Source organism: Mixophyes fleayi, chromosome 8, assembly GCF_038048845.1.
Source record: "Mixophyes fleayi isolate aMixFle1 chromosome 8, aMixFle1.hap1, whole genome shotgun sequence".
Classification (NCBI taxonomy): Eukaryota; Metazoa; Chordata; class Amphibia; order Anura; family Limnodynastidae; genus Mixophyes; species Mixophyes fleayi.
This window is the reverse complement of record NC_134409.1, coordinates 80,047,299-80,074,465: the sequence shown is the minus strand read 5'-3', so window position 1 is coordinate 80,074,465 and position 27,167 is coordinate 80,047,299. Positions and strand designations below refer to the sequence as shown.

The window sequence follows — 27,167 nt, the reverse complement described above, 5'->3', positions numbered from 1 at the left end:
CTCTGCCCCTTTGAACTTACGTTTATCTTCTTACCTTTTTACTTGCCCTTCTTTCTCCTGTTCTGTTTTATACTGTCTTCTGTTGTTTTCTTTTGTGTTCTTCTGTTGTTGCTCCTCGCTGCACTGCACTTCACTGAAAATGTCGGGCGTGACGTCATCACGGAGGGTGGAGTTTTTTTTGTCCGGATGGCCGGAGACCAAGTGGGGTTGGGTGGCAGGCAGAGGGGAGCGCTTGGCGCCCCACCCCACTCACCGCCGGCCTGCGGCACCCCTGTGACCTCGCCGCGGCTCCCTAGCGCACAGTTTGGGAAACGCCGATCTAGTGTGTTCTCCGTGATTCTTTGTGAACTTACGAAGCCCAGGGAGGCTCATGCTACATGTCTATATGATTTAAGTGTGAAACATTAATACGTGGTTCTGGTGATTGTAAGGACACCATAATAAATACTTTGTGGTGGCAGAAAAGGTGTATTCGTTGCTAAGTGACTAAGGTAACGCCAGTCACGGCCAGATGTTCAGATTGCTGTATCTGGGACAAAAAAAAGTTTGACTTTTTCTGGTTAGTGAAAGCATGTACTTCAGGCGGATGCAGTGATCTGCAGCCCTCCAGCCCATGGTGTTTTAGGAAATGAGTGGGCCTGTGTACAACATTACCTGAACAAAATGCAAATCAAGGTGCACAAATATTCAAGCTAAGCAAAAAGCTATCTAGCCCAATGAAATTGCTGCAAAGAAGAATAGACTCCAATGTTACTACAGTAAAGTTTGATATCTCCAGATACTGTAAATCTAGAAGTACTTTGTTAGCTACAGAAAATATGTGGCAGCCTGCAGCTCACTAGATGGTGACGGGCCTTTCTGATCATTCAAATTCATCCCTTCCTTGCTCACAGGCCAGGCTTGATGTGTCACTTGACAGGAAACATATCACAAATAGATCCATCCACTTGACATTAATAACAATAGTGCAGCCATTACTGATGTTTTATCTGAGAACCCCCATGGGCCACGTCAAGTACCCCCTGGTTGTGAATCACTGTTCTATGTGTATTTCCCATACATGCAGTCAGATTTTTAAATTTCTCCAGTAAGATTGAATATTGTAATGCCATTAAATAATTTTCTATTGTAACTTTTGGGTCAGCTGTTGGCTCGCTCTCTTTTCCATGTTATTAACTACCTAACTTTTGTATTCCAGACTGAGGACTATTTAAAGCGGAAGATAAGGTGTCGACCAGAACGCTCGGAGCTAGTGAGGATGCATATACTTGAAGGTACAGGAACTATATTTCTTACAAGGCTGTTATGGTCACTGTCAATAACCATCTTTGAAAATAATACATTTGTAGTAAATTTAATTTGCAATTTAAGTCCTGAGAATACATGTTCTGTTGTATTTCGGTAATGTTAGTAGGCGAGAAGAGAATTGTGTATTGAATAAATAAATTTGCAATCATTTTGTGTAATGCAATAAATCTTAATTGCAAGTAAATAATTTTGCTCTTGTTGAAGACCATTGTGTTTTATTTCATTAAACCATTGAAACAATAGTATGAAAATAAAATGTGAACATCAATATTTCATGTGTGCTTTATTTGGAGAGACAAACGTAGTTATTGCAATTAGACCGGGACATTACTTCTAGATAATCCTGCGTGTTCAACTAACCGTGTCACTACTCCACACAGAAACGTCAGCTGAGCCTTCTCTTCAAGCCAAACAGCTAAAACTTAAAAGAGCACGTCTTGCAGATGATTTAAATGAGAAGATCTCCCAGAGGCCCGGTCCTATGGAATTGGTGGTTAAAAATATTCTACCTGTGGAAACCAGTCTAAAGGAGGTCATAATTGGTGAGCAAATTTATCATAAATCTAAATGCTGTTCATGCATTAAGTGCAGAGATTTGGAGGAATACTTTTGTCACATTGCATGTACTTTTACCTCAAGGACTGAATGTGGGATATAAGATGAAACTGTATCTCAACAAAATAGAGCATGCACTAGTGTTGACTGCAATAATGCATAAGAATCATCATACATTTGATCTTTTGAGGAAGTTCAAGGAGACAGTATTTAAACATGAGGGAGTTCTAGAACAGTTGGCTAAACATCTGAATTCTGAGGAAGGAAAATTAAGAAAAAGTTCTACTTTTTAGAAAGCTTTTACGGACCACTTCCAGTTTGGCGGGTGTCGCACTTTGCACTGTGGTGTCACCGGAAGATTTCAGACCTGCCCCCAAGGATAGAACCATTTGCATTAGGCTGGATCCTACTGAACAAGAACATCCCTCTCCTGTCGTGTCATTTTCTGCATGAAGTCCCAGTGTGGTTACTATTGACTAATCTCCATGTCCTAACAACTACGCACAAAACATTAGCCATGATGTAGGGGATGGGGGGAATGCATAATGGATTGCTAGGCTCTGACTGCTGAGTAAATTATCCTTTTTAAAATTTTCATAAAAAAGCACTTCTTTACAGACTTTGTGCTAGATCCATGGAGGGGTCTTCTAGTGTAGCTTGTGTTGAAACCTACAGTTACATTTTAAAAAATAATTAAACTAACATACAGCTTTTTTTAGGAATGAAAAACAAGCAAAACTCCCAACCCCATCAGAAACACACAAAGTAAAATGAAGCACTTACCAACTAGAGCAGCAGTGGCTGGTTAACTCTGCAATGTAATTTTAAAATGTCTGTGCTTTACTTGACAGCATGAATATCACTAGCTCAAGTTTTAAATGACAGCCAGCGAATTTAGAGAAGATGCTAGACGCATCCATAGTGAACGCTATATGAGGTCTCCTCATCTGGTGAGGAAATGCAGTGACATCACAAGGACTTACCCCAGTAATATGCAGTGCAGGATAGATTTGTACATGGTTTCTATCGTCTTCTAGAACTCTTATAATAGGGGTAGCAGAGGGAGGAAGAGGCAGGCCAGTACTGAGCTAAGCAATCCCAGTAGATTTGCCAGATTGGATGAAGATACTGTGGAAGGCAGTTCAGAGTTGGATGAGAGTGCTTCCTCTAGCAACCAGGGGAATGGTCTCTCCTGCATAGAGGGGACCAAAGTTACTCAGGGACCCAGGCAGATTGTGGTGGTAGGGGATTCAATTATAAGGAAAGTGGATAGGGCAATCTGTTACCGGGGCCGTGCATGCCGAACTGTGTGTTGTCTCCCGGGTGCTCGGGCTCGGCATATTGCGGATCGGGTGGACAGATTGTTGGGAGGGGCTGGGAAGGACCCAGCGGTTTTGGTGCATGTTGGCACCAATGACCGAGTAAGAGGAAGAAGGGGTGTCCTAAAGAATGATTTCAGGGACATAGGACGCAAACTTAAGGCAAGGACATCCAAGGTAGTATTTTTGGAAATACTACCTGTGCCACGCGCTAGTCCAGGGAGACAGCGGGAGATTAGGGAGGTTAATGTGTGGCTAAAAGATTGGTTTAGGAAGGAGGGTTTTGGATTCTTCGAGCACTGGGCTGATTTCTCAATCAGTTGCCATCTTTATTGTCATTATGGATTGCACCTGAATGAGGAAGGGGCTGCAGTGCTAGGGGAGAGGATGGTTAGAAGGTTGGAGGAGATTTTAAACTAGGCTCCGGGTGAGAGGGGCAAGCAAGTATTTATGGGATAGACATTGAGAGTAGTAAGGAGAAATTTAACAAGAGTCAAGGGGGTGGAGAGGGGGGAAAGGGAAGCATAGCCGATAAGGAGAGGCCCTTTTTAAAGCAAAAAGAAATACCTAAGGGAGGCAATAGACTTAAGTGTATGCTTGCAAATGCAAGAAGCCTGACAGGTAAAATGGGGGAGTTAGAACTAGTAGCAATGAATGAGCAGTATGATATTATAGGTATTACGGAGACCTGGTGGGATGCTATACATGACTGGGCAGTCAATTTGGAAGGCTATTCTCTCTTTAGGAGGGATAAAGTAAATAAAAGGGGAGGAGGAGTATGTCTTTATATTAAGCCAGAATTAAAACCAAGTATTCAGGAAGTTATATACGAGAATATTGGTTGTAATATAGAGGCATTGTGAGTGGAAATATCCAGCGGAGGAAAAAGTTCAGAGAAGTTGCTGATACGGATATGCTATAAACCGCCAGATATTCGTACGATTGAGGAAGCCCAACTTCTACAGCAAATTGAAAAGGCTACACAACTAGGTCAAATTTTAATTATGGCGGATTTTAATTATCCGGACATTGATTGGAGTACTGAGACCTGCGGTACAGCTAGGGGAAATAGGTTTCTGAGCACACTAAAAGACCATTACATGTCCCAATTAGTTGAGGAACCAACTAGGAACCGGACTATACCGGACCTAGTAATAAACAATGTAGACGTAATATCAAATATTCAAGTAATGAATATCAAAGGTGTACATACATAAGGTATCAATCTTTAACCCCAACAGAGATGAAACACTCTTTCTTCAGTATATCGATCATATACCAGCTTGTTCTTTTAACTACAACTCAAAAGAGCATAACATAGTGTAACATGTTTATAGCACACTTTCTAATTGCAATTAGTCGATTCCAGCACCAAGTGATAGAGCGCTAAAAAAACACCCAAGTGAACAGCAGGTCTGTGACTCTTCTGTGGCACCTTGCCCCAATGGGTGTATGCTTGTTTTTATTAATTTGTTTTATAAAGATCTTTTGTTTTTAATTTTAATGTTTATATGAGAAAGTAAAACGGTGTTGCACTAGATCCTTCTTGTTTTTTACTTCACTCACATGTGTAACGGAGGCTGCAGCAACTTCTAAGTGAAGGAAAGGGAGAAAGGCAATAAAGTATGAAGGATTTCTGACGGCCCTTTTAAAGTGGAAACACTGTAAGCATACACCCATTGGGGCAAGGTGCCACAGAAGAGTCACAGACCTGCTGTTCACTTGGGTGTTTTTTTAGCGCTCTATCACTTGGTGCTGGAATTGACTAATTGCAATTAGAAAGTGTGCTATAAACATGTTACACTATGTTATGCTTTTTTGAGTTGTAGTTTAAAGAACAAGCTGGTATATGATAGATATACTGAAGAAAGAGTGTTTCATCTCTGTTGGGTTAAAGATTGATACCTTATGTATTTACACCTTTGATATTCATTACTGTTGTTATATTTAGAAAGGTGGGAACCCTTTCAAGTGCACATATTGGGTGACAATCTTCTGTGGAGCGCTGTCAGTACTCAATCGAATATTTATAGTGTCCAAATATTCAAGTAAGGCAGCACTTGGGAAACAGTGATCATAATATGGTCTCATTTGAAATTAGTTTCCAGAAGCAACGGTATAAGGGATCAACTAGGACTTTAAACTTCAGAAAGGCAAATTTTAATATGCTAAAGGATATAAAGAGCATAGACTCGGACAAAGCCTTTGAAGGCAAAAATACGGAAGAAAAGTGGGCTGTCTTTAAAATGTTGTTGGAAACATACACGTAGAAGTTCATTCCTATGAGAAATAAATGTAAAAGAATTAAGTCTAAACCAATGTGGCTAAATAAAAAGGTAAGGGAAGAAATGCAAAGGAAGAAGCGTGCATTTAAATTGTTTAAGTCTGAAGGGTCAGAGGAGTCCTTCCGTAGGTACAAGAAATGTAATAAAACATGCAAAAAGGAAATTAGATTGGCTAAATTAGAAAATGAAAGGCACGTTGCAAAAGAAAGTAAGACAAACCCCAAAAAGTTTTTTAAGTATATAAATGGCAAAAGGATTAAAAAAGAGGACCCCCTAAGAAGTGAGATGGGTGAATTGATAAATGATACTAAGGAAAAAGCAGAGGTATTAAACACTTTCTTTTCTTCAGTATTTACCAGAGAGGAACAAATGGTAGGAGTAATACATGAAAATGAAAATGAAACCATGCCATTAATTAATACTTTGTTGTCAGAGGAAGAAGTCCAAAGGCGACTTGAGAATATTAAGATAAATAAAGCTCCAAGTCCAGATGGCATACACCCAAGGGTTCTTTTGGAGTTAAACTCGGAAATAGCGAGACTGCTATTCTTAATTTTCAGAGATTCAATCTCATCAGGCTCAGTACCAAGGGATTGGCGAATAGCAGATGTGGTGCCGTTGTCTAAAAGGGGGACGAGATCACAACCAGGGAATTATAGACCTGTAAGCCTGACATCAATAGTGGGGAAACTACTGGAAGGTATTTTAAGGGACAGTATTCAGGATTACTTGGTACGCAATAAAATTATTAGTGGGAATCGACATGGATTTGTGAGGGATAGGTCATGTCAAACTAATCTAATTAGTTTCTACGAGGAAGTTGGTGGTGACTTAGACCAGGGCAGCCCAGTAGATGTGGTCTACTTAGATTTTGTAAAAGCCTTTGATACAGTGCCACTCAAGAGGCTGGTTTACAAAATAAGGGAACTGGGTCTAGGAATCAACATTTGTACTTGGATCGAAAACTGGTTAGAGAATAGGGAACAGAGAGTTGTGATAAATGGAACATTTTCTAATTGGTCAAAAGTCTTAAGTGGAGTACCTCAAGCTTCCGTTCTGGGGCCACTCCTTTTTAATATATTTAATGATGACCTTGGTGATGGTTTAGAGAGTAAAGTTTCTATTTTTGCAGATGACACTAAACTCTGTAAGGTAATAAAATCAGAGCAAGATGTAGCTTCTCTACAGAGGGACTTAAATAAACTGGAGGATTGGGCGGCCAAATGGAATATGAGGTTTAACACAGATAAATGTAAGGCTATGCATTCAGGGATCAAAAACAAGAATGCAATCTATATATTAAATGGAATTAATTTAGGAGAATCTAAAATGGATAAGGATTTTGGAGTAATAAAGTAATAAAATAATTCCTTCAGCAAAAGATACTTTAAGAATAAAATTATATCATTGTTTATTTACAAAAGAATAAGCAAGCGCTGTGATAACATTATCACTCTTATTTTCAGAATTGAAAACTCTCTGATCTCCCACAGACCAGACATGTAGGTTTGTCCAAACTAAAGAATAGGTTGTACTACAATTTACAAATATCATATTACAATTGGCTGAGAAAGTATATAGGCGTATCCTGATCCAGGCTTCCCTGGAAAGTCTGAAGAAATTCTTGCAACTCTTTGTTCCAACATCTGTGATTAGAAATATCTGTCCCTTGAGTAACTCCTTCACTCCCGTTCCTTCTCTCCAGCTCACATGTAAGGCTCCAACCGACAACAACACCACATCAATTATCAATGATATACCAAAATAAGACAGAACAATATAAATATTTTCATATTAATAAATTGTCTTCATCCAAAATAAAATATCTTTGACAGGGAGTGCTCGTAGACAGTAGACTTAGCAATAGTGTTCAATGTCAAGCAGCAGCTGCAAGGGCAAACAAAGTATTGGCATGCATAAAAAGGAGCATAGATGCAAGGGAAGACAGTGTAATTTTGCCACTGTATAAATCATTGGTAAGACCTCATCTTGAATATGCAGTACAGTTCTGGGCACCACTCTATAAAAAAGATAATTTGGAACTAGAAAGGGTTCAGAGAAGGGCGACAAAATTGATAAAGGGTATGGAGTCATTAAGTTATGAGGAAAGGTTAGCCAGTTTAGGCATGTTTACTTTAGAAAAGAGGCGTCTAAAAGGAGAAATGATTACTATGTACAAATACATTAGGGGTCAATACAGAGAACTTTCATGGGAACTTTTTACCCCAAGGACCATACACAGGACACGTGGTCACCCCCTGAGGTTAGAGGAGAGGAAATTTCACAACTAGCAAAGGAAGGGGTTCTTTACAGTAAGGGCAGTCAATAAATGGAATTCATTGCCAGGGAAGGTCGTGATGGCAGATTCAATAGATATGTTTAAGAAAGGGTTAGACAAATTTTTAGCGGAAAGGTGTATCCAGGGATACGACTGTTAATTAAAATGAAGGATGGTAGTGGATATAGGGTAAAAATAGGACTGCAATATTGAGTCTGGGGGGATTTTCACAATTGAAACAGATTGGTGGTCGCTTACTCTGGATCAATTTCAATTATAAGTGCAGGATCGCAGGAGATCCAAAATAGGTTGAACTTGATGGACTGGTGTCCTTTTTTTTTTTTTTTCAACCTCATCAACTATGTTACTATGTAAACTGGTTCTGATAGAAGCCACTCTATTAGATCCATCTGTCACTAAATTAGTTAATGGTTATAGAATGGGAGATCCTTAAAAGGTAAAAATAGAAATGACATTTTTTTTATTTACTCTTTTCTCTACAAAAAATAATACATACATACATACATACATACATACATACATACATGCACATATACCTTTCAGTGTACTCCCCAGGAAATCTTGTCAGCCGGGTAGCATTAAGAAGTAGCCGGGGGGGGAGGGGGGCTACTTCAACTTTCACCATCATCAACATTTATTTATATAGCACCAGCAAATTCCATAGCGCTTTACAATTGGGAACAAACATTAATAAGACATTGCTGGGTAATACATACAGACAGAGAGGTAAGAGAGCCCTGCTCGCAAGCTTACAATCTATAGGACTTTTCAATAATATTAAAATATGTTGCAAGTTATTGCCCACACCTGTCAGAACTGGTCAGACTGGTGGTCGGTGGTCTAACACACTGCTGGCTGTAGTGCTCACATAGTGCCTGTTCTAAATGGAGAAACAATTGTTTGTTCTATTATAATAGGACTCTATTAATATAGGGTGGCAAGTAAAAACAGCTAGGTGGAGAACCTGGGAATTAGGTGCTGGGGAGAACACTGCATCTTTTACTTATAGCTTCATTGTGCCTTCACTTTTAAAATAATTATGGTTATAGTCAAGGGATCTAATTAATTATATTTTTAGGTAAATTAATGAGATTGTATTCTGTTTTTCCTATATAAAACATTTTGAAACAAATATATTTATATTTCAGTATGTTACCAGACAAAAGCCCCATGTTTACAAAGAAAATTAACATTTGGAGGCATATTCAATTGTTGCCGTTTTCCGCAGCGTTAAAAGTATTACCGTTATTACGGTAATACTAAGCCGGATTTCAGCACGCAGCTCAGGGAGCTAAAGGTACCGTAATGATGGTAATTGTGCGCAATATTACCGTAATGACGGTAATAGTGCGCGTGCCGCATTACTTTTCCATGTAACGCCAACAATTGAATATGCCCCTTAGTTTTTGTTTAAAAAAAAAAAAAAAAGTTACTTTTCATGAAGCTGATTCTCCCCAAAATTAAAAAAAAAATGGTTTGGTCATGAAAGAGTGTGGAAAGCTTTAGGTCATAAAGTAGTTTTAAAGAGAAATTAATAAAAGTAAGTGTTACTGAAATGGGCAGACTAGATGGACCACTCATTTTTTTCAGTTATCATTTTCCTTATCCCATGCAGGTTATTAATAATTTCAAATTTTCCACTTCCAACTAAAAAGAAAAATATGCTGTTTTTTATTTTAAAGTTTTATATGAAAATACAATTGTATCCAAACAAAGAATCAATGATTAAAATAGACTAATAAAGACATAAATGCATTGAAAGAAAATGAACATAAATCCATTAAAAAATGTCTAACATGTTGCTCTATGTAAATTCTTAAAAAGCTCATTGACATGTTTAACTGTACAATATCATGGCTGCTTATGTTCTTATACCTTTTATGTTTAGTTTACCATTAATGGATTACATTGAATGTACAGACATTAGAGTTTCTTGCATTAAAAATACTTTTTTTTTGTTTGTCACAGATGTGGATTATGCCAAGGTGGCAGACAGCTCTTCCTTTGATGAAGACAGCAGTGATGCTTTGTCTCCAGAGCAGCCAGCTAGCCAAGATTCACAAGGATCAGTACCATCTCCTGTTGATTCTAGAGTTACTGAAGTTACACCACTACTCTCCCCAACTCAGGTGAATTTTACTTTACAAGCCTATCTCTTATGTCTGTTTTAACATCCTGGGTTTAATTTTCTTTTGCTCATTAATCACGCCCACTTTATGAATCTTACACAGTGCTTGTTTTAATAGACGTTTTAAGCTACATCCTGTATTTCCTCACTGACTGCAAACAGACACCGATCCTCCTTGTCTACACAAACCTTCTTGACACACCAAAATATGAGGTATGTCTATTAAATAACGAGACTGATTAAATAACTCACCTTTATTTATTGGTATTACAAATTTGTCCCCTTCAATATACTCCCCATTTGCACGAATACATCGCTGTAGTCTTGTTTTCTACTGGTCGAAGGCATGGAGCAAATTAATTTCTCTCACTTGTTTCAACATATCTGCCGTTTTCTTCTTTACAGCATCAACTGACTCAAAATGTGTCCATTTTAAGCACTGATTTAACTTTTGGGAAAAGATAAAAATCGCAAGGTGCTAAATCGGGCGAATATGGAGGATGTTCAAGTGTAGTAATGTATTTGTCGGTCAAAAACTGCTTCACAGAAAGTCCTGTGTGAGCAGGCGCATTGTCCTGGTGAAGAAAGAAACAATTTTTCCACATTTGCGGCCGTTTCTTTTTGACTCTTTCTCTCAGCTTTTGCAAACTTCCTTATAATAATACTGATTAACTGTTGCGCCTTCTGGAACCCACTCTTCCAAAATTACACCCTTGATATCGAAAAAAACAACGAGCATTGCTTTGAATTTTGACTCGTTTTGAAAAGCTTTTTTTCATTCTTAGTGATGACGGTGTTTTCCAGTGCATTGACTGTCTTTTGGTTTCAGGATCGTACTGGAAGATCCAGGTCTCATCACAAGTGATGACTTTATGAAACAGGTTTGGATCTGTATCAAGTTGCTGAAGAATGTCAACACAACATTCCTTGCGATGTTCTTTTTGCTCTGGTGTGAGAACCCTTGGGACCATCTTTGCACAAACTTTCGTCATGTTAAGATCCTCACACAAAATTTTACATACGGTGTCTTTGTCAATGTTCACTGATTCAGCTATCATTTGAACACTGAGTCAGCGGTCTTTTCAAACAACCTGACTGATTTTTTTTCTTCTACATTTTCTTCGGTTCTTGAAATGCAAGGTCGTCCAGGGCGTTCATCATCTTCTACATTCACACTTCCCTCGCTAAATCTTTTGTGCCACTGAAACACATGCACACGAGACAGGCAGTCATTCCCATCGGCCGTAGTAAGCATTTGAAAACATTCTGTTTCTGTTTTGTGCAATTTTATTAAAAATTTAAAATTGACACATTGTTCAACTTTTAAACTTAGCATTTTTCTGGCACTTTACAGAAAACACAACCAAACTAAATGGCGACTCACAATCAACTGCACGTCATAAAGTGTTGCAGCTTGTCATGCAGGTTCAGACAGGTTCAAGGTTACTATGTATGCAGTTATAACCGGTTCTGACTGCTTTGTTTACAAGGTCAAATCACAGTCTCGTTATTTAATAGACATACCTCGTATACTATTGTATAAAGCTACACACTGTGCAGACAGTAAATTTTGGGATCTCCACACAGTATTGTTTATTGTAATTGTTATTCATAACAAAAGGTGGTGTCCCCTTGGCGCTCACAAAACGGAATGTGATGATACTATAGATATTTAAACCTTTTATTGTTTAGGTATCATGAATCAAAGACATAGACAGTAGACAGTAGGTTGCAACCTAGATATGCATACACAATCGTGGTAAACACTGCAACTGTACAAAATCCATATCAGGATAAATATAAATGCATCAATATCGGTTCATAAGCCCTTAATTAGCTGGGTTTCTAAAGCTGGATATGCAGATTCCAATATTATAAAGTCAATCTCTGAACAAATATACACAAATGTCCCAGAGCATAGGTATGAGCTGGAATAGGGGCTCCCAGAATACAGGTAGTCCGGATCCTATACAGGTGAGCACAAAGTTCCAATGGATAAAGCGTAAAGCCAAAACGAGGATAAAATACAAAGGAATCCAACAACAGTAATCGTCTTGGTGCTGGTAACAGACTTACCCTGAGCGGGTTGTATATCGCTGTTCCATTTTCACACGATGAGGCTCCTTAAACTCGCTGCACCTAGATCCTTAAAATAGAACTGAGCCGCGGCTAAGTCCGATGATGCGCATGCAACGTATTGCCGATAAACGAACCTCAGAAAGATTCAATCCAGGGTTAAAAATGAAGGTAGAGGCTGCGGCAGTCTTCCTAAGCATTTCGCTGTCAGCTTCTTCAGGGAAGTGACGGTCTAGGAGCAGGGGCATCTCTTTAAGGGTGCTTGAGGGGAGGATCCCTTGTATGATTGGTTGCCATAGCGTAGTCTCCAAATTGGCCTCTATTTTTGATAGACAGGTGGGGGAATCGCTGTGGGCTGACATGTAATGAAGTAGCCTCCCAATTGGCCCGTAATTTAAACAGACAGTTAGGGGAGCAAATCAGACTTTACATGAAGATGGTAAATGCAAAAAATAAACATCAGGTGGAAACGAAGTTAACTGAGGATATGGTTACACATATAAATATATGTACAAAGTGTTGATGGAAGCAGACAGTGGCATAAAGTAGAGAAAATAATACAATTGTAGTGAGTATCATAGGAATTGGTTAAGCTCAAAATCGATGTTTAAATCTTTAGGGGTTAAGTTTTTCAGATTAAAGATGAACTTGGACTCTTCTTGTGAAATTAATCTGATGTAATCCCCTCCTCTCCATTGTTTCTTCACCTTTTTTATGCCCATGAATCGAAGGAGGGAGGGATCTTGCGCATAATGCGTTAAAAAGTGTTCAGACACACTATGTTTGTCAAAACCAATTCTGATATTCCTTTGATGTTCACGGATACGTATATGGAGTTTCCTAATGGTTCTCCCAATATATTGCAGGCCGCATGGGCTCTGCAAGAGCTAAATTACTCCTGTGGTATCACAGGAGATTTTGCTGTTTACAGTAAATTCATCACATTCCGTTTTGTGAGCGCCAAGGGGACACCACCTTTTGTTATACATATGGGTGCTTTGTTTGTGTTCATTTACACTTTAGTTAGTAATTGTCTGTCTCTTAAATGCTCTTGTAGAGCCTATGGAAGGGAAGTAAAACAGCAAGTTAGAACAGCCTTGCAAATGTGGAACTTATGATAAGCCTTTAACAACATGCAGCTCTCAAACAAAGTTCTAAGCTGCAGTGCAATTGTGCCTACCTCTGAATAACTGATTAGTGAGCTGCTCTATTTAAAGACCTCTTGAGCAGTAGAAAGAACTTATAGCCTGAATGAGAGTATTTTTTGTGACTAAGGAACCCTATTGAAGATAGGGGGGCGGGGGGTCCGATGAGGCATCCCATGGATAGAAAGATGGAGAGTTGTTTTAAAAATCTTCAGATTTCCTCTGCCAATCTGCCATTTGAAGGATCCCTGCTCTTTAGAGACATATTGGACACTGTCATGCAAAAGTCTTCTGGCCGTAACTTGTTTCCCCGCTAATGAGACAGTCTTATTTTTTTTTTTGGTCCAAAAACACCATAGGGCTTATGTTCGGGATAGGTCTTATTTTAATTAACATTGACAGCAATTTCAATAAACCGGTAAGTGTGAACAAAAAAATCATGTCTGGGGGTCAAAACAGACAGGATAATAAATAAAATGATGACCGTTATGCTCCCCAAGTCCTGCTTTTATCATCCCCATCATGCCCCTCAATATTGCTTTTATCCCCATCATGCCCCTCTGTCCTGCTTTACAATACTTTACTTACCGTTTGTTTTTTTTTGTCTTCACTTTCCTCTTTTTCTGTACTCTCCGTGGCGCTGCTGTAAATGACGCTGGCACGCACGCGTCATTCACAGAAACCGAGGGGAGGGTGCGTGCTCACTGTGAGAGAGTTAGACGCTGCAGTTGTGATTGGATGCCACTGTTAAATCTTTAACAGTGACATCCATTTCATGCGGGCGGGGGGGGAGGTGGAGCTGGGGGCATTGTAGTGTAGCGCAGGGACTGGGCAAAATGGGGATTTTGCTAGGTCTTATTATCGGGGTAGGTCTTATTATCGGGAAAACACAGTAAATCTCTTGCCACAAGATAGAATGTTTAAGTACTCTTTTTCGGCTCGTCGGCACTTCAAAGAGGTTATAAGCCAGGGAGACAATACATCAGAATATGCCTGCTAATCCACACAGTCTTTTTGGCCATTCAGACTTAAAGAAAGGAGGACAAATCAGAAGACTCCACAATCCGTGTCTATTGTCAGGATCCGTATTAACACCAGTAGGGGGCAAAATCGCAACATATGCAAGTATGTGGACCCACTCTCACAGGTCAATAGGTGTTGGACATTGTAAGAAATGTGTACAAGATACAGTTTCATTGGTGTCCCAGGGAAAACTTATTTGTCTAATCCAGGACCCCATCAACACTATTAGAGTTAGTAGCTTTGCAAAGAAGACTGCAATCTTTAATAGAGGCAGGGTCCCCCTCTCCTCCCACGTGTTAAAGATGGTGGCCGCAACGATGGAATGGTTAATGTCCAATGCTGCAGTGCCGACAATGTAAAAATGTATTTGTTAATGTTTTCTATAATTTATTATTTATTCATTTGTAAGGTGTCCCAGTGCTCTACAGAGCCATACAGTAGGAAAAGCAAAGACATACATAAAACAAGAGAACCCTGCTCATTAGAGAGCTTACATTCTCAGTGGAAGAGGGCACAGCTGAAACAAGAGAAGCGAGTGTGGCTTAGAGAGGAGATTGGGGCAGCTGTGAGGGTGTATCATCAGGGATAATGTAAGCTTTAATAAAAAGATGGATTTTTAGAAAACGTATAAAGATCTGTAGGCTCTGGGAAAGCCTGATTGGGCGTGGTATGGAAGTTCATAACTGGGGAGCAGCACGAGAGACGTCTTGTAGGTGCAAGTGAGAGATGGTCACCAAAGATGAGAAAAGGTGCAGGTCAGAGGTAGATCTAAGAGGCCGGGAGGGAGAGTATTTTGATATGAGATTTGAGATGTATGAAGGGGTGGTGGTATTGAGGCCTTACAATTCAATAAATGTAATTGTCTGAAGTGTGGAGCTATGGCATTAAAAGGGTGAATGGACGTGTAAATGTATTAAATATGTGCTTGTCTTAAATGTGTAAATATATGTATTTCATAAAAAGGTGTTCCTACCAGCTCTGGTAGTCCAATGGAGATCGGGCTCCAGGGCGGTGTTATGCCTCCTCTCCTCCAGTTCCCGTTCGTAGGGACAGAATTGTTGATGTGTTGGAGGGACTGTATTATCTGCTCCAGTATTACTTCAAGAGATATTTATTTTAGCGTTGCAACAATCGACTTCTGCATTTCACTGCGGCAATTACTCATTCCCTCATTACTTCAGTATTTCTGCTTTTCCTGTTTGCTCTTTATTCTGCAATAAACTCCATAAGGATTTTCAGTACAACACAATCTTGCTATTCCTGTGCAGACCTTACACTGGAGATCTGAGTGGTTCAGGTGTGTCAGCCTGGAGACTGCTGTTCTCTCCGGGATCTGAGCAAGATTTCTGGAAGTATTTTAGGTGGGAGATTTAATCTTTAGACTTGATGTCACCAGAGGAGTAGAGAAGGCTGAGTCTCCCTCTCTCGGTCTGCTCATGGAGAGCAAAAGAAAAGTACACTCTCCCCTGCCACTAGCAACAATGTTAAAACTGTGAAACTGCTCCATGCTGATTCACATGCTAGCTGCATGAATCAGCCTGAATTGGTGAAAGGGACAGGAGACTGGATTGCCTCCTGTCAGGTTATGTGGCCAGAACTGTATAAAAATAAATGTACTGTGCTTATAAAGTATATTCCAGCTGTACTTCAGGATCATTACTGGTACCGATAACTAGTGTCTGACGGTCTTTGTAAGGACCCTTTAAGAGTAATAAATATTCAATGCTTCAAGATTCTGCCAGAGTCCAATTGCTTGCTTTAACCTGTGAACAACAGATAAGAGCTTACATTCTAATCCGTTCCCTGGCTGTCCTCAGTTGATCCCTGATTCTGTGTCCGTTCTCTTCCCGCTACCCAGCTGTCCTAATGCATGGCAAGCGGTCAGGAGGAACCAGCCATCCCACAGCCAAGAGGCAATGCAGCAGCTATACCAAACACCCAGAAGTAAGCTGTTCCAGGTACTGGTGAAGGAGCCTTTGTGGTGGCAGCACTATCCTCCTACGACAAGTGCAGTTGGCATTCACTGTCGGCAAGTATCTGGTAGCAGATGACACCAGTAGGTGTGGTCATTAACAGTCTGCTACTGGCAGTAAGAAGAAAAACTAGATAACCATAACTAGATGCACTGTAGTAAGACGCCCCCTTCCAAAGATAAACGCTGGGTGGCAGAAAAATCCCATCAGTTCACAGAGGGTCATGCAATTTGTCTCATCAAGAAGGTACAGGTTTCTATTCCAGTCTCTTCATTGTCAAAAAGTCATTAGGAGCCTTTCACATTGTTATGCACGTTTTGTTGCTATCCAATAACAATTGTCGAATCTCGATTTGTGTTTCCAACGCACAAATATTTATTCTCAAAAAGTAGCAGAATAATTCAAGCGAAATAATAATAAGTACAGCCGTTATTTATTGCAGGCGCTCTGGATCCAGTGAACAGTCATTCAGGTCTGAAGTCTATGGTCAATGTGACTGGACACTAGATGAGAGCTACTGCTTATATGCAAACAGAAATACAGTGAAACAGTGCAGATGGTATGGCTTGCTTCTATTGGTCCAGGCTTTAGGAAGGTCCAGGGGGTTGTAGATTATAGGCTAGTTCAAACTAAAGAATCCAAAGGTGGGGGTCATCTCTCTAGGGGATGTGCTCCTTTCTTCCCGCCCAGACTCCAATTACAACTAGTCTATTAGCATTTTATAGTCAGCATCATATTAAAGATTTATTCCCTAACATCAATAACTAGAGTATGCAATGTGCGATCTCTTCGCCGAATGCACCGGACAGCTGCTGATGTAAAGGGGATTAATATGATATCAGACATGACACATTTCCTTTAACCTGAACCATATGTATCACTAATATGCATATAACTTATAATATTACACATAAACATTACTATATTTCGACATAAATAACTGTGTTGCAACTACGATTAATGTGTACTATTTACAAATGTGTGTGTTTGTGCGAATGTATATAAAATTGTAAAAACTGTTATTGCCACGTGTTGCGGCTGGATACGCCCTTCCACGCCGTAGCGTGCTCTACGCATAATTTCAGACAAAGACAATCAAGTTTGCTCGATATTAATTGAAATGACTTCATCCAATTTACTGACTTCGACAACATGGTCCTAGATTTGAAGAATCCCATTTTTGATCCTGTGATTTCTATCCTCAAGGCCATTAGCGAATGGGATTTTCTCATATAGAACTTCAGGATGCCTATTTTAATATTCTGGTTGCAGTTCATTACAGTAAATTCCTCTGGTTCTGTGTTTTAGGGCAGTAATTCTAATTCATCTGCCTGCCCTTTGGGCTGGCGACTTCTCTGAGAACTGTTATGAAGGTGATAGTCATGACATGGCCCTTTCTGGATGACATCCTTGTGGTGGGGAGTTCAGAACACATTATCAACTTCAAAACATCTCAATTGATGGCCTTTTTACAAAAAATAGCTGGAGTGTGAAAAGGGGAAAAGACCATCTCATTCTATCACAACAAATGAAGTTGCTGGGTGTCCAGATAAACACCGTACAAAGTAGCTCTGTCGGAAGACAGGTCTAGCCAAGATTCAGTCCCTGGCAGATCAATTGCAGATTCCGCATCAAATTTATTTAAGAAAGAGACTTCAGTTTTTGAAATGTTTTCCTCCACCATAATGATCATTCCCTGAACAAGTTGGCACATGCAGAGGTTTCAGCTGTAACTTCTAAAGCAGTGGGAACACAAGCAGATTTCTCTGAATCATCTGTCACACTATCAAAAAGCAAAACAAAGTCTCAGGAAGTGGCAAAGCTCTAATTTAAAGACAAGGAGTGTCAATGTTGGAGCTTGGGTGCCCCCAGACAGATAGCACACAGTCACAAAGCAAGGAAAGACTTTAAGTTAATGTCAAGACAATGTGAGCAGTGTGGAAGGGCAATTCAGCAATTTAATCTTCATCTAAAAGGAACAAATCTCGGAATATTTACAGACACCAAGACAGTGCTGGCCTTGATAAATCACCAGGGAGATTCAAGAAGGAGAATCTTGATGGTGCAAGAAACAATGATAATGCCTTGGACAGAAGAAAATCTGAAGTCAATCTCAAAGTTGCATGTAGCAGGCAAGCAGAATGTAATAGCTGATTACCTCAATCAAAAGCAGACTCTGCCGGGAGAGTGGTCCCTACACCAGTAGGTGTTCACAGCTGCTGATAGGAAATTTCGCCCTTACTCAAGTGGATGTTATGGCAACTAGCCGAAATGCCAAGATTTCAAGGTTCTTTTGACACCAAGCTACAGGTATAGAGGGAATAGATTCAATGGACTTTTCACCTGGGCTCTGTCTTTCCATCTGTTTCCATTCAGAAATAGCATTTTAAAAGATATCTGAAAAGAAAAGGCAAAGGTTATAGCAATTCTTCTTTTTTTGTCCTCACTGACCATGGTTTCCTGTAGCCTGGGAGATGCTATGTTACCAGCCATGGCACTCTGCCCATATGTCCAATCTCCTGTATCAAAACCCAATTCTTCATTGAAATCCAGAGTGCATATATTTAATATGTGTGGAGATTGAGCAGGAACTGCTCATGCATAAGGGAGCCTCAGAACAAGCACACTTTTTGCAGGTGAGAAAAAAGAGCTCTTCAGTAATCTATTACAGAATTTGTAAGAAGTTTATTACCGTATTTCCCCAAGTATAAGACGCACCTTAATTTTGGGGTCCAAAATGAAAAAAAAAGATGTATTACATAAAGACTGACAGCTCCGAGACTGTGGGAGGCGCCTGAAGGACCTTACTTTTGCCAATCAGCGGGGACACAGCCAGCAGGACACGCTGTTCCAAACAGCCAGCGGGGACACAGCCAGCAGGACACGCTGTTCAACACAGCCAGCGGGGACACAGCCAGCAGGACACGCTGTTCAACACAGCCAGCGGGGACACAGTCAGCAGGACACGTTGTTCAACACAGCCAGCGGGGCCACAGCCAGTGGGACATGGTGTTCAACACAGCCAGCAGGACACGCTGTTCAACACAGCCAGCGGGGCCACAGCCAGTGGGACATGGTGTTCAACACAGCCAGTGGGGACACAGCCAGCGAGGACTCCTCTCTCACACCAGGTGCCGACTTCTTAATTGAGGTAAGTAGCGCTTGCAGTGTATAAAACGCACCTTTTTTTAGACCCAAAATTTGGGGGAAAAAGGTGCGTCTTATACATGGGGAAATACGGTACATGCTGCAGCTCTAAATTCAGTCCAACTGCAGCAACTATTCCACAGGTCCTTGGCTTCCTTCGGGTTTGTTTCAGCAAAGGTCATTCTTTTTATCCACCCAAGGTACAAGTATCTGCATTGAATTTTAGGTTCAAAACATGTGACTTTTTCGATTCTTCTGTGTAATAAAGAGGATCGGTCACTTTATTAGAGCCTTTGTGGCTATGAATTGTGTGGCCTCAATTTAGTGGTTAACACTTTGTCTGATTTCTTTGAACCAGTGCAAGAAGTTTCTTTGAGATGTATGACACTAAAGGTGGTTTTCTTGGTGGCAATTTCTTCTGCTTGCAGAATTAGAGAAATTCCAACAATTTGATGTACAGAGCCCATTTTGAATGCTTTTGCAGATGAGATGAAACTTAAGCCAATCCAGTGTTTCTGTCTAACGTAGTGTCTTCACTCCACATTAATCAGGAGGTTGTACTGCCATCCTTTTGTCTACAGCAGGCCTGTCCAACCTGCGGCCCTCCAGGTGTTGTGAAATTACAAGCCCCTGCATGCTTTGCCAGTAGACATCCAGTTGATAGCTGGAAGGGCATGCTGGGACTTGTAGTTTCACAACATCTGGAGGGCCGCAGTGCGCAGGCTGCGCTACTTTTTACAGTAACACGCCCAATTGAATCTGCCCATTACAATTTGGGAGAACTCAGTCTTTTTTCCTGCACCAATCAGCAGAGCGTTCCTGGGGTTAACTGGTAAATACTCCCACATCAAAATGGTTTCTGGGCTACCTTCAACCTTTCACTGGCCTCCAGTACTGTAACCATGGGAATATATTTTCACTCCCAGGCATTTATCTGGATAAAGAGTGCATACGTTTATTAACGTCAAATAACAGAGCTATACCACTTTTATGAATGGGTTAAAATAATTACACTATAACAGGTGTAAAATAACATATAGGGAACACAATTACAGTACAATACTTGTTTGCTTATAGTCAAACCTGGGTCATCTGCTTTGGGCTTGTTGCTTTGTGGTGAGGCTCTTATCATGTCACTGCCATGAATGCAGCTATCCTACTTCACTGACATTATTTTTTTTTTTCGTGGTCACATATCTAGAAGACTTGCAGGCAATGAGTATGAAGAAGAGATTGGCAGTCCTTACAGCACTTTGCTTGAACCTCTCCTGACATCCAGATTCATGGTCTCTATGCTGGAATCATCGGAGTTTCGTCTCTGTACACTGCCTTTTATGCTGGTTCTGGTTCACGCACTTGTGGCTTCTAAGATAGCTCAATCTGCTGGCTACCCAATTGGGCAGCTGTCATCTCCCTGAGATTTGCATATACTAACAGCTGCCATCTCATTCCTGGACCCCCTGCCTGTACTGTCTCCATAAGGTTTGAAGATAAGACTTACACAATGGTTTTTCAAGGGAGCCTAATCACTGTTTGTTAGCTCTGGTAACCTTCCTAATTTAAATTATTTCAGTCTTTTTTGAGAGATCCAGAGCTTCAGACTTGATAGTACTTCCTGCGTGTGTTAGATGACCCTCTGCATGCATATTCCCACTACCAGCAGTTGCAAGAGCTGGTGTATAGCACACATATGGAGGACCTTTTCCTATGGTTGTTACAGCTCTTTTGCAGATATGATAGGTGTAGCATGGAAATACAGTTTAAGCATACATAATAAAAAACTTGCAGTTCAACATGGATGGGATATCTGAAGGAGAAAGGGTCCTTGTGGCTTAACCATTATTTGAACATGCCTGGTACCTGCTTCACCTGGAACCTGGTTAGCTAGTGTTCAAAGTAAAAAGTAGTCCTACCAAAGTCCATACTTTGTGTCAAACGTTGGCACATCAATGGTGGGTTAAGTATATCTTTTTTTTTTTTTTTTTTTTAAACAAGTGTTTATTAACGGTCAAAAGAAAAAAGAATTAACAGTGCAAAGGATACATGTTATATCAAACAAAATATATTCAGTACATTCAATAGTGAAGTAGAAGTCTCCGTGCTTCAGAGATAAAATAGCACAGATTCAATGAAATAAAGACCGGCATTTTTATTTTTCAGAGAAAAGGAGAAGATGAAAGGTGGAGAGAGAGAAGGGGAGGTGCGTGGGAGATCCCTCTTGAGTCAGAGGCAATGAAATGGGAGAGGAAAGGGTTACGTAAGGGTAGGGGGTATGATTAGGTAAAGGGGGAGCGGTATTGGAAGTGAGACATCCAGGGGTCCCAGACCTTGTTAAAAGATTTGGCCGTGTTTCCGATAATGCTAGTCATGTATTCCATCTTATACGCATGCCAAATCCTATTAGTTACTGCGGAGAATGAAGGGGGGGCAGCCTGCCTCCACTCTTTGGCGATTTGACATGTGGCCGCTGAAATAATGTGATGAGCAAGTTTATTTTGGTGTCTAGTGGCCGAGGGGAAACCGAGGGGAAGAATAAAAAATTTAGGGTCGAAGGGTAAGGGGATTTGAATTAACATTTCTATCAATGCTTTAATTTCGCGCCAGAAGGGAATCAGTTTCGGGCAGTCCCACCATATATGTAAGAAAGAGCCTGCACCAGAGCATAGACGCCAACACCTGTCAGAAGAATCCGGCAGTATCTTTTGTAGCCGAGTAGGTACATAGTATCACCGGTAGAGAAGTTTGTAAACATTTTCCTTTATTCGGACGCAGATTGAGCTGGAGGCAGCATTGTCGCGAATTTCCGCCCACTCCTCATCATCAAGAGGAGAGCCCAGGTCATGTTCCCATGACATCTCATGAGGGTCTCGAGGAGGAGTAGAGGGAGCAATTAGTTTAGAGTAGATAGTAGAAATAAGACCTGACGTCGATGCCTGGCGCAGACACAGTGTTTCAATCGTTGTGAGATGTCAAGTATATCTTTTTTATTCATCACAAGTGGCAAATAGTGAGGCCTCCAAGGGAGAAGGAAGGAAGGGTGGTGGAGGCAGTGTTTTTTTGGGGGTTTTTTTTTACGTGCAGCATGGAGATGGGAGCATGCAAACTCCTCAGCCTTGCCGTCTTAAGAGTTAAAGAGAGTGACTGAAATGTATGCTACTGTTTTGAGAACAAATACAAGCCCGAAGGGAGAATGGGTATGATCTTTTAAGTGGAATATTGTACGTATATGTGCAACATGCCCCATTACTTTTTCTGTTCTGATACTTGTGTTATGACATTGGTATTGTTTGTACTTAAATGTTACAGATGGGTCCTGGGTAATTTTTGTGAGGTTCTAGGTCACATGTCTTGCAGTACCATGTTTCACCAGGTGACCGAAAGTCCAGATTAACTGTCAGCCAGATTTTGAAAAAAAACAATATGAAGGGTTTAATTGGGAGTTGCCTAACTCTTGTCCAGACCCAGGTCCAAATTTATCTTAAGTAGGCAGGGGCGCACCCAGGGGGGTTTCCTAGTCCCCAGAAACCCCTGTCCTACCTGGGATGCTGTATGATTACTACTGCTTGTAGCTTGGGAGGATCGTCTCCCAATCAGTCCCCTGCTGTGTGAGCACAGCTCTCTGCCAGCAGTTTGGCCCCGCCCCTTCCTCCCACACAGCCAGCATGGGTGTAATGCAGGAGGCAGCAGAAGAAGGTAAGAATGTATGTATGTGTCTGTATATGACAGCTTACATGTATGTGTGTTTGATCCTGTGTGTGTTTGTGTGTCAATATGTGTTTATCCGTCGATATGGCAGTTTACATATCTGTGTTTGATCCTGTGTGTGTTTATCTGTGCTTATCTGTGTATATGGCAGTTTACATGTCTGTGTGTTTGATCCTGTGTGTGTTTTTGTATGCGTGTGTCTGTGCTTAACTGTGTATGTGGCAGTTTACATGTCTACGTGTTTGTGTATATGTGAGTCTGTGCTTGTCTGTGTATGGGACAATTTACATGTCTGTGTGTTTGACCCGATGTGTGTTTGTAGCCACGCCCCTACACATGCTGGTCACGCCCACTGGTATCGTGGCGTGGAAACCCTCCTCATCGAATTCTGCGTTTGCCCCTGAGTAGGGTCCCATTGCTCCTAGCTGGACAGCCTGGAGTCAGCCAAGCAAGGTTTTAGATGTTTGGGTTTATTACACGACAGCGCCAGTATCTGTTTTTTTTTTTTACTTACGCCAACATGTTACCATTCAGGCCTGCTCTACTTATTGCACTTATTGACTTTTCTGAATCTTTAGTCATGTGATCTCTGACATTACTTCCTGGTTTCAATCGTGTGATTCCTGACCCATGAAAAAACATCTAGCTTTCCCTGCTGTTTGCAGAAGTTTAATCTTTACTGAGTATTCACCTTACTTTGTCTCTCGTTTTGAACCTGTGTCTTTAACCCCGACTTTGGTTTGTCTCTCATTTTTAATCTGTGTATTTATGTATATGTATACTCAACCTTCAGCTTTTTTCTGACTCTGCTTTTGAACACTAATTTGATACCTCCCTCCTGTTGTTCTCCAGCTAGTCAGGTCAGGTGAAAGATAGAAGGCTGTGACCTGTGGGCTCCCAGCAGCAAAGCCCATACCACCATGCAGTGGTTCCTGTTGCAGATCTGGGGGATTGTTAGACCCCCCCCCCCCCCCCACCTTGACTCTGCCAGTGCTAATCCTGACTAACATGAATCCTATTCCCTCAGTTTGAACCGTGACAGATTTTCAGAAGAATGGTATTAGTCCTTTACGACAGCTGCCAATCACTGGTAGGACCCCTTTCTAAGACCACCCTAATCCATCCCTGTGAGAGTTGGAACCAAACTGTCTTTTAAAGGATGGAGCAGTTCCCAGGATGGGTGTTTTCTACTTTGTACAGACTCAGCATCCTGTTATCGCCGTTGGAGATCGTTGAAACCCTGCGAGTTCTGTGATTTGGTGAGCCTGTTGGAGTAGGGTGACCTTGGGCTTGACTCCTATCATTCTGGTAGAGGAGAGTCAGGACCATTTATTTAATACTATTTTCTAGCATTTGTGTTTTTGCACTGTTGTACTTTCTGTTTCCATTGTGACTTCAAACCTCTGAGAAGTAGCCAGTACATCACGTGGTATATAAGGTACCTCCAGGTGGTCAGCCAGCTTTAAGTGGGTACAAGTGATTCAAAACTAAACCTGTTACCCTCACAGCTACTATAGGAAAGTGTGGAAAAATATATATCCCAAGACGCAATAATGTGTAGTGGATAATATTTCTATAGGGTATAGCCCTAGAGATATGCAAAGCAGAGGGTAAGATTGTCATAATTCTAAGTGACAAAACAGCAATAAATTTTAAATAAACATATGAAGTACCTTTTAATAATTTCACATGGTCATGAAGTACAAGAAGGCTCTGACCAGAACATAAATATATAATAAATAAATTAGAAATACACTACGATTATCTAGACTTTTCTTTTGGGGAGTGCTTTACCGATTAGTCCTGACTCTTCACCTCTCCAGTCCTGACTCCTCACCTCTCCAGTCCTGACTCCTCCCGGGCCTGCACCCTACTACACTGTGTCACACAAATAAATGTATTTTAAGACCAAGTTCGTTCTTTATTTTAAGCAAAACACTAAATAGCTATAAAATCACAACAATGAGAGCAACAAATAATGAAATAGACAGAATGTTTAACAAGAATAAATAGAATAGGTAACTTTTTACAACACAAAATCCAATCTTCGATTTCCGCTGTTTGCAAAGCGATCAATCACTCTGTCCCGGTGTACTTTAATTTCACGATGAATATGTAGAAGAACTAAACCAGTTAACTTCTCCTGACCCATTTGGTTTCTCAACCACGTTATTAAACAACGAAAAGAAGAGAAGCTCCTTTCAGCTGATGCATCACTGATGGGCAAAGTTAGAAGAATTTTCAGAAGGGAGTTCACTAACAAGTACACATCTTCATCACAAGCCTGCAGAGCTTCTTCCAAAGACTGGAGTTATGCTGTCACCCGACCGTACCCACTTCTATTTCCAGAGGTGAACCTAATAGTGCACATTCCAGTTTAGGTTTAGTACTTATTAGATCTCTATAGGTACTGCAAAATGTCTTAACTTTTAATGTCAGTGCCTCATTGTTCGAATGCAAGATGTTTCTTGGCAGCAAGCAAGTGAGATCACAAGATGACAAAGTTTCAACAGAAAACCTGCTTTGTAAATCGCATGTTACGGAATCCAGCAAAGGAATGTAGATTGCCCTTCTATAGTAATCTTCTGGCGTTGAGAATGGAATATTAGCTCTATGCATTTGATTTTGTTAGTTATACGGGGTAATTCTATTGCAACATCTAGCTTTGACAAAACGTGATGATTTTGAAAATATACTTGAAAACTCTTCTTTGCAGTTATCACACTTTATTAAAAACTGACAGAAGATCAGTGACAGGGGTAGCAGCACCAGTCAAGTCTACAGTTTTCTTCTGGAACAGCCTGCTAAGCGGTAAACACAATGTAAATATCGCGAGTTGGCAGTGTAATGCCACTACAACTCAATGTTTTGTAGGGCGCTTAGCAAGGTCTGGGCTTTGAAGGATGATGCTGCTTCTGTCCTTTGAGATATATATTCAAGTGCTTGAACAATTTTCTCTATTTGGTCAAAAAACTGAATTAAGCATTCACTTTTTTCCACCCAGCGTTTTTCGCACATACCCTTTAATTGCGCATTTACAACATTCAAAAGAACATGGTTCCGCTTAGCTGGAGCATTAAAGAAACACACAGCTTGCTTGATGATGCCGATACAGTTGCGTATACTCTGAACTTTTGACGTCTTGGACATGGACTAAAGTCACCAATGACCTCCTCCTTGCTAAAGCCAGGGGTCACTTCTCCCTTCTCATCCTCCTTGACCTCTCTGCAGCCTTCAACACCGTTGACCACCCCTCCAGTCTTTCGGCCTCTCCGGCCCAGTCCTGTCCTGGTTCACCTCTTACCTTACTCACTGATCCTTCTCTGTCACCACCTCTGGGTCTCTCTCCCCCCCGTCCACCCTTCCAGTTGGGGTCCCTCAGGGCTCTGTTCTGGGACCCTTACTCTTCTCTCTATACACCTCCCTGGGTGAACTCATCAGCTCCTTCGGCTTCAGCTACCACCTTTACGCTGACGAAACTCAACTATACCTCTCCTCTCCTGATCTCTCTCCCTCCCTCCTTTCTTGGGTGTCCGCCTGCCTCTCTGCCATCTCCTCCTGGATGTCCTCTCGATTCCTCAAACTTAACCTTGCCAAAACTGAGCTCATAGTTTTTCCTCCCTCTCATACCTCATCCCCTTCTGACCTCTCCATCACCGTCGACAACACCTCTATCTCCTCTTTCCCCCGACTTTGCTGCCTTGGTGTCATCCTCGACTCCTCTCTCTCCTTTGGCCCCCACATCCTCTCTTGCTAAATTCTGCCGCTTCCAGCTGCCTAACATCGCTCGGATCCAGCCCTTCCTCTCCCAAGATGCCATCAAATGCCTTGTCCACTCTCTGATCATCTCCCGCCTGGACTACTGCAACCTCCTCCTCACTGGCCTCCCCCACTCTCATCTCGATCCCCTTCGATCTGTTGTTAACGCTGCCGCTAGGCTTATTTCCCTTTCTCGCCGCTCCTCTTCTGTCTCCCCCCCTCTACCTAGCCCTTCACTGGCTCCCATTCCCCTTCAGAGTCCTCTTTAAGCTCCTCACACTCACCTACAAGGCGCTCGCCAACTCCACTGCGCCCTACATCTCCACCCTCCTCTCTATTCATGCTCCATCCCGCCCTCTCCGTTCTGCCTCTGACCGTCACCTCTCTTCCCCCCTTATAGCCTCCTCCCATGCGCGTATCCAAGACTTTGCCCGCGCTGCCTCCC

General features: G+C 41.2%; 1 protein-coding gene across 5 annotated transcripts in view; it reads left to right on the top strand.

The window, feature by feature from the left end:
* Positions 1-27,167, top strand: part of MRTFA (myocardin related transcription factor A) — a 202,012-nt gene that overhangs the window by 102,233 nt on the left and 72,612 nt on the right. For all 5 annotated transcript variants that reach the window (XM_075182796.1, XM_075182797.1, XM_075182794.1 and 2 more), the window contains 3 exons: positions 1,199-1,274; positions 1,689-1,850; positions 9,735-9,895. In XM_075182796.1, the coding sequence (XP_075038897.1) occupies positions 1,199-1,274; positions 1,689-1,850; positions 9,735-9,895 (399 nt within the window). The remainder of the gene's footprint in view (positions 1-1,198; positions 1,275-1,688; positions 1,851-9,734; positions 9,896-27,167) is intronic.